Source organism: Nicotiana sylvestris, chromosome 7 (assembly GCF_000393655.2).
Source record: "Nicotiana sylvestris chromosome 7, ASM39365v2, whole genome shotgun sequence".
Lineage (NCBI taxonomy): Eukaryota > Viridiplantae > Streptophyta > Magnoliopsida > Solanales > Solanaceae > Nicotiana > Nicotiana sylvestris.
The window spans coordinates 104,109,342-104,120,731 of record NC_091063.1 but is presented as its reverse complement, the minus strand read 5'-3'; the positions used below and the strand labels follow the sequence as shown (position 1 = coordinate 104,120,731).

General features: G+C 39.4%; 2 protein-coding genes across 2 annotated transcripts; both read left to right on the top strand.

Annotated features, from left to right (window-relative positions):
- The first annotated feature begins 4,577 nt into the window (after positions 1-4,577).
- On the top strand, positions 4,578-5,138 carry LOC138873558 (uncharacterized). Its single transcript, XM_070152029.1, has one exon. The coding sequence runs from the start codon at positions 4,578-4,580 to the stop codon at positions 5,136-5,138; it is 561 nt and encodes a 186-aa protein (XP_070008130.1).
- A 3,014-nt stretch (positions 5,139-8,152) lies between these two features.
- On the top strand, positions 8,153-8,812 carry LOC138873557 (secreted RxLR effector protein 161-like). Its single transcript, XM_070152027.1, has one exon. It carries the CDS (start codon positions 8,153-8,155, stop codon positions 8,810-8,812), a length of 660 nt encoding a protein of 219 aa, XP_070008128.1.
- Positions 8,813-11,390: the final 2,578 nt, after the last annotated feature.

The following is an 11,390-nucleotide window of genomic DNA, read 5'->3' as shown; positions in this document are numbered from 1 at the left end:
AGCACATCTTAAGTTTTAGAGTTCCGTTTGAGGTGATTTTTGCAGCGTTGTCCCGTCTCAACAATGGTGTAAATATCTGACATTTATTTTCATCCTGTTCCATGATTATTTTCGTTTCCTATTGTTTTTATCCATGTTAGGATGGTAGAAATTGGGTTTTGAGTACCAATGTTGAGAAATGGTAAATCCTTGATTTGAGGGACAATTCGTGAATGAAATTGGATGATTTTCTGGATATATACTATATAAGTTAAGAGTAATATTTATTTTTGATAATTTTTGTAATCCGGGCACGTAGCACTGGGCATTGACCTTGTTGACTTTTCCAGCAGTGTTGGAAATTGTTCCAAATTGTTAAATAACGAGTATTGGAGTATATTTTGATTGCTTTGCACGTTGTTTTATTAGTTTTGGATCGTTTGAATAGTTAGAGAGGCGTTGGAACCGATCATCGAATTTTGGAGCGAGGTAAATCTCTTGTCTAACCTTGTGAGGGTGAAATTACCTCGTAGGTATCAAATTGTTATGTGCTACTAGTTGTGGGTGCTACATAAGCACGAGGTGACGAGAGTTCATACGTAGCTAAAATATGTTTATGTCTGGGTATTTAGGACTCTGTCTTGTAATATTTGAATTATTTGAACTCAACTTGCTAGCTTAATTAATTGAATTTATAATTGAAATGGATTTAGGAACATATTAGGCCGAGCTTTATCATCTTTTGTTGATTGGCAAGATATTTAATAAACGGTAAAAGTTATATTCACCTTATGCTCTGTACATGTGTTGAAAGCACGTGACTCGTAATTCGTTAAATTTCTTTCTTTCCCAAGGATAGGACCGAACACCTCGACAGTATATTGAGATGCATCTCTGGTTCGCGCCGGTCGACCTCGATAGCGTACACACCACTCTAGATCGGGCCGTACGACCTCGACATAATCATGCGTAATACTGCTAGGAGTTTGAATATTCGTGAGATGCTCGTTTTATTGATACCTGGAATTTGTATGGTATTACTTATCCATTTGAGATTACATTTTATATTTCTTATCTGTTGAGATAGCATATGATATTAGAGAGGTTTATATTGTCAAATGAAAAATTGGGGAATTACGTGAGTTACAGTTTTTATCCCATAGTTACTGTTGTGTTTGTTACCTATTTATAATCTATTATATTATTTTATTGGACCACTAGTAAGTGTCGATGTCGACCCTTCGTCACTACTTCTCCGGGGTTAGGCTATATACTTACTGGGTACGCATTAATTTACGAACTTATGATGCAGTTCTGCACTAAATGTGCAGGATCTGACAGATTCATTTGGTGGCCATCTTGGCCTGTAGGCGCAATTGCGAAGGGAATTTATGGCGAGCTGCTTTCTATGCTACGCATCGCAGCCCATAGAGTCTCCATCTTATTCATTTAATTTATCCTTCTATTTTATATTCCAGACAGATGATGTATTATTATTGCACTCTTTAGTAGACGCTCATGCACTTGTGACACTGAGTTTTGAGATGTTCTAGAATTTTCTTGTGGTTTTGCTTAGCATTTACACACTTTCATTATCTATTCTACTAAATTGTAAGTTTTCTTGATCTTAACGTGTTAATTTTTTTATCTAATGAAATTCAAGAATTTGAGAATAATAAGTAGGTAGTTCACCGTTGGCTTGCCTAATGGGGACGTTGGGCATCACGACCTATAGGGGAATTGGGTCGTGACACATCCAACAGTCACCTTCTTTTCTCTTTAATTCATTGTCTTATCTCTCATCCATTTATCTAGGCCATTCGATAACTTTTTAGTGAATAGCCCCCAAAATTACCTATCTTATCATTGTTTTCCCCTAAATCCCTAGTCGTTAATCAAAGATAACTTTAATTCATTGTTTTCTCCTTTACCCAAACGACCTTTTTAACCTTAGGGTCAAATACCTAATCCTCATTTCCCTTCAGAGACCGCCCCTATTCCCCTTCACTCTCTCTTCTTTCAACTCTATTACCCACTAAACCTAATGGTGACCAATGGTCCGCCATAGATCCCCCTCCTCTCTCCTACTTTTCCCCATCATCTCCCTTTTATGTCTCCTTTCCTCTCTTTCATGTCACCTCTCCTCTCTCCCTCACCCTCCATCATATCTCTGAAGATCGACAGAGATCTAAGAGGATCCAATCTTGACCTCTTGGTCACCTACCTAAGGATCTTGAAGATCTGATGGCCGCATGGAATTCCCTTGCACAGGATGATGGACATTCGTTAGTTTTAGGGCTCAAAATCATCAGTCAGTGGCGATACAAGCATCGTCTGAGCCTAACGGCTCTTTCCTATTTAGTCAACCTCTCAAGAACCTCTGTAAGGTATATCTCTCTCTTAATCTCTCTCTTTTTCTTCTTTCAAATCATAGAGGTCATTACTATTCAAATTCAAAACCTTAACTAGGTAGTTGAGTTATAACTCCAACTATAAATACTGAAATTAATGACCTTCAACAACACACACTAACCATCACATTTAAGCTTATTAACTTGCCTTAAAAACGTTCTAAGATCTCTCAGTTCTTACTTCTTTCTTTGCTTCTATTATTTTAATTTCGGTTGAGTTTCGAGCTCCGTGTTTGATTTTGGAGACGAATCCCTAATGACTTCCTTAGGCCTCCACAGTTTGCTGCTCAGTAGAAGGTCAGTGACCTTTTTCACTCTCTTGTTGCCTTTCTCTGCATACCTAGTAACTTTAATACCATAGATTAATACACATCTAACTAGAACTGTGTCATGTTAATTTGTGCTTTAATGTTCGATTCTATGAATGGCCGAGGAACTATCTTATTAAGTTTGAGGATTAGGGTAATTTCAATTGCAGGCTTGTAGATTATATTCTTAAGTGATCTGTGTAGACCTCATGCCTTAAGTCGAATGCATGTTATGAGAGTAATGTTTGGTCATATAATACCCTATGTATGCCTTCAGTTGTTTCAATGGATTCTTTGTTAACGCTTGGGATTTGAGCAGTAACAATTATTTGCATGTGTAGTTTGTCCTTAGAAGATTGCATAGATGCCATGTCTTAGGGGATTGTATGTTTTATTGATCTATCACATAATAACATGTTATTCGTTGCTTGACTGCTCATTGGAACTATGTTATCTTAAATCTAAGGTCCTAAACACTATTCTAATAAATCTAAGCATTTGACATGCTGAACTGAATGTAATGAATGTTATCCAATTTCATGTAAGGTACTAGGAGGAGGTATACATCCAGGTCTGCATGCAATAAGTCTCATAATGAATTTATTGAGAGAATATAATGACTACGTTTCTGTCGCTTTGCTATTTTAAAGTTATGTGCAGGATTATCTCTTATGCTCTAACTAATACTTAGATTCTAGAATGCTGAAGACTATGTGTATGTATGTATATATATATATGTATATATATATATATATTTAATGTCTTTGCCTTATATTTTGATGATCTAATAAACTTACTGTAAAGGACCAGATAAGGAACCTAACATACTTGGACTATACTACAAGATTAACCGATTCCAGCTAATGTGAACTGCTATAGCTTCAAGAGATAGGAAACCAAACAAGGACCTGATACCTTTGTGGTTTCCTCATAGCAGTACAAAGTCAATTGGACACAGCTGGAAGCGACGTGACCACCTGCACTGTTTCTGCCTGCACTGCACTATTTCAGTGTCCACTTATTCCTTGACCAACTAAAGTGCTTACATCATTTCAAGTGATGTCATCAGGGTTTATCAACAATGAGTTTATATCAAAACATCACTTGAACATTTCTGTTCCTTATTCAAGCCTTTTGCAAAAATAGAGAAATTAATTCTCACGAGATTGAAGAACAAAATTAAATGTACGGACCAGTTCCTAAAGTTAGTATTTTGTTGTCCTTAGTTGAGTTGTAACTTTGTGATTATTCTTACTGAATCTCCTAAACTGCTTAGCCAGAAGCGTTGATTAGGAACCCTCTTGTAAAATCCATAAACTCTCTGAGTTTATATTGTGACTAGGTTTAGTCATAAGTTAAAGTGTTTGTAACTAGAGAGTGACAAAATGGCTTATGGTGAGAGTATCACAAGTTAGTTAAAGTCTTTGTAACTAGAGAGTGACAAAGTGGCTTGTGGTGAGAGTATCACAAGTTAGTTAAAGTCTTTAGTTAGTTAAGTTGAATCCTTTGTAATAGAGTTATTACAAAGTGGCTTGTAATAGGTGTTTATAAGTTAGTGAAGTTGAAAGCCTACAAGTGTAGGTCGTGGTTTTTGTCCCCCTGAGTTGGAATATTTCCACATAAAAATCCTGTGTCTCATTTACTTACAGTTTTACTAGCATTTTAAGCATAACCTCATAGAGGACAAGGTACTCTACTGTTTGGTGGACTCATACAAACTAAAAATTGGTATCAAAGCGGGTTCCTCCTATCAAGCTAACACCTAGGAAGGATCCTTATAGATGCTCTACCAAATTTTGAAGGTCAATTTACATACTGACCACCCAGGTTCAATGGACAATACTATGGGTGGTGGAAAACAAGAATGCATGATTTTATCATGGCTGAGGATTTTGAGTTATGGGATGTCATATGTGATGGTCCTTATGTTCCAACAAAGGTATTGGAAGAACTTCCATTTTTAATGTCAAAAACTAGTAAAGAATACACCGACGCAGATAGGAAAACTGTGGAGCAGAATTTTCATGCCAAGAATATTCTGGTATGTGGAATAGGACCTGAAGAATATAATAAAATCTCTGCTTGCGACACTGCTAAGGAGATATGGGAAGCTTTGCAAATAGCTCATGAGGGAACAACCCAAGTAAAACAGTCTAAGATCGATATGCTCACTACCGAGTATGAACTCTTCAGGATGAAGGACGATGAATCTATTCAAGATATGTACACAAGATTTACTTCCATCATAAATGAGTTACACTCACTTGGTGAAACCATTCCTAGAAACAAGCTAGTGAGGAAAATCCTCAGTATTCTGCCCAACCCTTGGGAAAGCAAGGTGAATGCTATCACTGAATCAAAGGGACTTTTAGGAGCTAACCATAGAAGAGCTGGTTGGAAATCTGAAGATCTACGAGATGAAGAGGAAGATAGACAGTGAAAGAAGAGAACCAAAGAAAAAAAAGAACCTGGTACTCAAAGCTGATAGCGATGACTCAAGTGAGGAAGACAGTGACATATCTCACTTAACCAAAAGATTTTAGAAGATGGACAGAAGAAATGGAGAAATGCTAAAAAGGGGCAGCTCTAGCAAACCAAAAAACTATGATCTCTGTCATAAGTGTGGAAAGCCTGGACACTTCATCAAAGACTGTCCTCTCTTGAAGTAAGAACTCTCCAAGAACAACCCTGAAAAAGTAACTAAGAGGAACCTGGTTCCTTTCAAGGACTTCAAAAGAAAGAGATCTACTGACAATGTGGTGAAACATGCTCTTGCAGCATGGGGAGATTCCTCTGGTGAGTCTGAAGATGAAGTTGATGTTGGTGATAGTTCCATGATGGTAGTTGAAGGCGCGGAAAATGAATATGACTCAACTTTTGCTTTGATATCCCAATCAGATGATGATGAAGACGATGACAAAAAGGAGGGAATAGTGAAAGAAAGCGGTCAACAATGGTTCATGGATAGTAGGTGTTCAAAGCACATGGCTGGGAACACCATGGACTTTCTTTCACTAAAAGCCTTGCAAAGAGGGAATGTATCATTTGGCAATGGTAAAAAGGGGTACATTCTTGGAGTTGGAAAAGTCGAGAAGTAACTCGCTCATTCTATTGAAAATGTGTACTATGTCAATGGCCTTAAGTACAGTTTCTTGAGTGTCTCTCAGATCTGTGATAAAGGAAACAAGGTAGAATTCTTGTCCAAGATATGTACAGTTACTGATCTAGTAACTGGTAAAGTGGTACTTGTGGCTAAGAGATACAAGAACATCTATGTTGCTGATTTCGAGTCCTTACAAAGTGGTGATATGAGTTGTCTGAAAGACATTGATGATGATTCTGAACTGTGGCATAGAAGACTGGGGCACACAAGCTTTTCTCTTCTGAACAAACTAATTCAGAAGGACCTGGTCCATGGTCTACCCATGTCAAAGTTCAAGGTGCAAAATATTTGTGATGCCTATGCTAGAGGAAAACATGTGATGTCCTCTTTTAAGTCTAAAAGGGATGTGAGCAACTCAAAGACACTAGAGCTTTTGCATATGGACCTATGTGGTCCTGTGAGAGTGCAAAGCAGAGGAGGAAAAAGATACATTTTTGTGATAGTGGATGACTACTCCAGATTCAAATGGACTCTATTTCTTAGAACTAAAGATGAAACCTTTGAGGTGTTTGTGGCCTTTGTGAAGAAAATCCAGGTGAAGATGGAGTCTAGAGTCGTATGCATTAGGTCATATCATGGAACAGAACTTGACAATGCCAAATTTGATGAGTTCTGCAATGAAAATGGCATCACCCACAACTTCTTAGCTCCTAGAACTCCCCAACAAAATAGAGTAGTGTAAAGGAAGAACAGAACTCTAGAAGAGATGGAAAGAACAATGCTAATCAACAGTGGAATTGCAAAGAACTTCTGGACTGAAGCGGTCAACACTGCCTGCTACTTGGTGAACAAGTGCATGATTAGATCCCTCCTGAACAAAACCCCATATGAGTTGCTGAATGGAATGAAACCCAATTGACTCATCTAAGAACATTTGGGTGCAAATGCTATATTCTCAATAATGGAAAGGATCAACTAGGTAAATTTGATGCCAAGAGTGATGAAGGAATATTTCTGGGCTACTCTTCTCAAAGCAAAGCGTACAAGATATATAATAAGCGGACTCAATGTGTTGCGGAAAGTGTTCATGTTATTTTTGATGAGTCTTATCCCTCCTGTGAGAAGAGTGCTAAAGATGATCAAGATAGAGAACCCTTACTAGTCCCTGGTGAAGTCATTGACATGAAAAATGGAAAGGCAGATATGATGAGCCAAGTAAAAGAGCTGAGTGAAGGCAATACTGTCTCATCTTCAATGGAACCAGGTACTTCAATTACAATCACTAAAGCTGAAGAAAGAGTGGTTGATGCAGTTCAGGGTACTCCACTAGCACCTGAGAGAACAACATAGGAAAACCAGTCAAATGTACCCACATCCTCTCTAAATGAACCTCAGACGTCTAACTATAGAACAAAAGCTCTCATCCTCTTGACAACATAATTACCCCTCTAGATTCCAGCGTACAAACCAGGTCAAAAGCCAGATATTTACTTGCCTTCTCAGCCTTTCTCTCCCAAATAGAGCCCAAGAATATCAAGGAAGCCTTGAAAGATGCAGATTGGATTACTACCATGCAAGATGAGTTACATCAGTTTGAAAGGAACAATGTCTGGCACCTGGTACCCAGACCCTCATATCGAACCATTATAAGAACCAGGTGGGTATTCAGGAACAAGCTTGATGAATATGGAAATACCACAAGGAACAAGGCCAGGCTAGTGGTTCAAGGTTACAATCAGGAGGAAGGGATTGACTATGATGAAACGTTTATTCCGGTCACTCGCATGGAAGCTATTAGAATTATAATCGCTTTTGCATCTCATATAGAATTCACCTTGTTCCAAATGGATGTCAAAAGTGCATTTCTGAATGAACTTCTTAAGGAAGAAGTCTATGTGAAGCAACCTCCAGGGTTTGAATGTCATGAACACCCTGAATATGTGTTTAAACCGGACAAAGCATTGTATGGGCTGAAGCAGGCTCCTCGAGCTTGGTATGAAAGGCTGTCAAAGTTTCTCTTGGAAAATGGCTTTAAAAGAGGGAAAATTAACAACACCCTATTCCTAAAGAAACGGGGAATGAACTTGCTCATTGTTCAGGTCTATGTTGATGATATCATTTTTGGGGTAACAACTGATTCTCTATGTGAAGAATTTGCAAAACTCATGGGAAGTGAGTTTGAAATGAGTATGATAGGGAAACTAAACTTCTTCTTAGGTCTTCAAGTAAAAAAGTCCTCAAAAGGTACATTCATTTGTCAGCAAAAATACATTAGGGAGCTCTTGAAGAGATTTGACATGGAAGCATAAAAGGTTATAGACACTCTCATTGCTACGACCACTCGACTGGACATGGATGAAACTGGGCCTCCAGTGAGTCAAACAATATATATGCCAGTAGACCTGAGCTTCAATGTGGGGCTATGCGCAAAGTTTCAATCAAATCCCAAGGAATCTCATTTGAAGGCAGCCAAAAGAATTATGAGATATCTTAAAGGAACACAAGACGTGGTCCTTTATTATCCCTCAAGTGACAGTTTTAACCTCATTGGATATACTGATACAGATTATGCAAGTTATCTTGTGGATAGGAAAAGCACTTCTGGAATGGCTCACTTCCTAGGTTCATGTGTCATCTCTTGGGGCACAAGGAAGCAAAACTCAGTGGCTCTTTCAATAGCTGAAACAAAATATGTAGCCGCAGCATCCTGCTGTGCACAACTTTTATGGATCAAGCGGCAACTGGAGAACTTTGGGGTACTCACTGAGAGTGTGACCCTTCTATGTGATAACACCAGTGCACTCAACATGGCCACGAATCTAGTACAACACAAAAGGACCAAGCATATTGATGTGAGGCATCATTTTCTGAGGGACAATATGGAGAAAGGGTTGATATGTATGAAGTTCTGTAGCACAGAAGACCAAATTGCAGACATCTTCACCAAGGCATTAAGTAAAAAACATTTTGAAAGAAACAGAGTGAACTTGGGGCTTTTAAAGCCCGATTGAGAAAATGATTCCTCATTATTTGGCTATGAAAATCACTTTTAAGAAAAACTGGCTAAAAGTGTTTTCTCGCCATGTCTAACTCACTTCAATACCATTGCAGGTAAACACGCATGATGAGTATTGAAGATGCATATGCAGTGCATGGATGATAAAAGAGGATTGATACTTTCAAATAACAGGTCAAGAACCTAGTTCTTGTACCAAAGGTTAGTAGTTCTGTGCGTTCTTTAATACACATCTTAAAAAGGTACAAAACACAATTGCCATGTCATCCAACTTTTTAGACTCTGCTGTCACGTCTCTTCACTTCAAATCGTTCCATCTCCCTCTGAAACGTTGCACTTCTCCACGCCCAATCGGCGTTTCAGAACCAGTCCCTATCTCTCTTTTCATAATTATCCATTCTTAATAAAACCCCCCCTCTATTCTCTACAAACCATAAGTCCTTCATTAGAACTTCCCAAAGCACCTTCACTCAATCTTTCCAATGGCTGAGACAAACTTTGACCTCCCTGCCTCAGTCATACCTATTACTGAAAAACCTATGGAGTCCTCCACCCCTACTGAGCCTTCTTTAACCATTCTTACCATTCCCACTAAAATCACACCTCACCCAAATTCCCCGTCTCTCTCCATTTCAGAAACCCCTAAGTTTTTTGATCCATCCTCTCCATCTTCTGAAGTTCCCACTAATCAAAGAACAAGTGGAGAACAAGGTCAAAACCCTGAGTTCACAGAGGTTCCTCCATTGTTGCTACAAATTCCACGGAGGCAGTAGTGCCGATTGAGGGAGAAAATGTTGTAACCGTCTTTGTGGTGTCTGTTGATGGTGTACTTCATGAGATCATCTCTCAGAAAAATAAGGTGCAGGGTATGGAGGACGAAGGGGCCGTTGTAACTGTTGAAGGTGCTGCACAAGTAGAAACTACCGGGCCCTCACATGAGGAATTTGACCCCTCTCCGGAGGACCCATGTCAGGGTTCTCATTCTCAGGGCAATTCTTCTCCTACATTTGCTATTGTGCCTTTGGACATACAGGAACCTGAGATGAGGTCCAGTGATGAGGAGGATTTAGACAACCTAGCTCTTGATGCGTTCATAGTCAAGCGAAGGGTGACGTCCACTCCTAAGTCTTCCACCAAGCGATCCACTACCAGGTTGCAAGCTAAGGTGGCCTATGACTCTGCCCTTCAAAAGAGCAGAAAAAGTAGTAAGAATCATATGAGGAGGCTGGTGAAAGATAATGTACCCGTATGTGTTAAAGCAGTCCCTGTGGTAGAAGTGGAAGGGGAAACATTAGAGGAACCTGGTTCATTGATGAGAAGGTCTGAGAAGAAGAAGTAGCCTGCTTCAGTAGAAAGAGTTTCAACCCCTAGTTCCAAGTTGAAGGATGTTGTAAGTGAGTTCTCGATGTCTGATGAGGATACATTAGTCAAAACCAAAGAAAAAGAGAAATCAAGTGGTGGGAAGTCCGGCAAACGAAAGTCTGAAATTGTTCAGGAACCTGGTTCTGTGAAGAGGTTGAGAAGTGAAGTCTGTCTTGGCTCAGAAAGCCTGAGGCACCAAAAAGTTCTGCTGGGTCGTACGTTTGACCCAGCAATCTTTTAGATGGCTGGTATGCGACAAATTCTTGAAATGGTTGAGTTTTAATGATGGGCGCATCTATTCCAAATAGATGCACCTAAGGCATATTGGGATGAGGTACAAAGCTTCTTTGTTGGCCTCTTTCCCGTTGAGACCTACCACATCTGTGCTATGGTGAATGGAGTAGATATTGTGTTCGATGTAAAGTTACTTAGAGAAATTCTTAAAGTTCCTACAGTTGGTGTCTCAAGTGTAAAGGATGTGTGTCAGTTTAACTTCAGAAAATACCGTGGTAAAAGACAATGCAAACCAAAAGGGGGACCAGATCCATAAGAAGGCGTTACTCCCTGTCTATCAGTTGCTTTTCAAATTAATAAACAAAGTTCTATGCCTCGCGCTAAGAGGAGGTCAGTGACTTCTAAGTCTGATCTATTCTTGATGGAGCAACTGGATAGCTTTACTCTTGTAAGTCTATTTGCTATTATGATTGAACACATGCAAAAGGTAACCACCTTCAAAGATGGTAATCATGGCCTTCCCTATGGGTTTTTGCTTACACGAGTGTTTAAGTTCTTTGAGGTGCCACTGGGGCAAGGCAAGGTGGGGACTAAGAAGCAGACATTCTCACAAACAATGTTGGAAGAATGTGAGCGCATAGAAAAGAATGGGGGGATAGGAAGTACATCAACCGTCTCACAGCTCATTAATGCTCAGAATAATGCAACTGAGGAGATTCGTCAGTTGAAGGCTAAGAATGCTATCCTGGAAGGTCAGCAAGCCCAAGGTGTTCCAGCGTCAAATAATGATGTAGCTCGTTTAACAAAGGAGAATGTTGATCTCAGGGCGCAAGTAGAGAACCTGAAAGCAGAACTGTTCAATGAGCAAAAGTCGGCCAATGCCCAAATAGACCTTGTTCTCCAAACACTTGCTGCAGCCTTCAAGCCCTCTACTCCTAGTGTCTCCTAAGTACCCCTTCGGTGACCAGTTTCTGGAA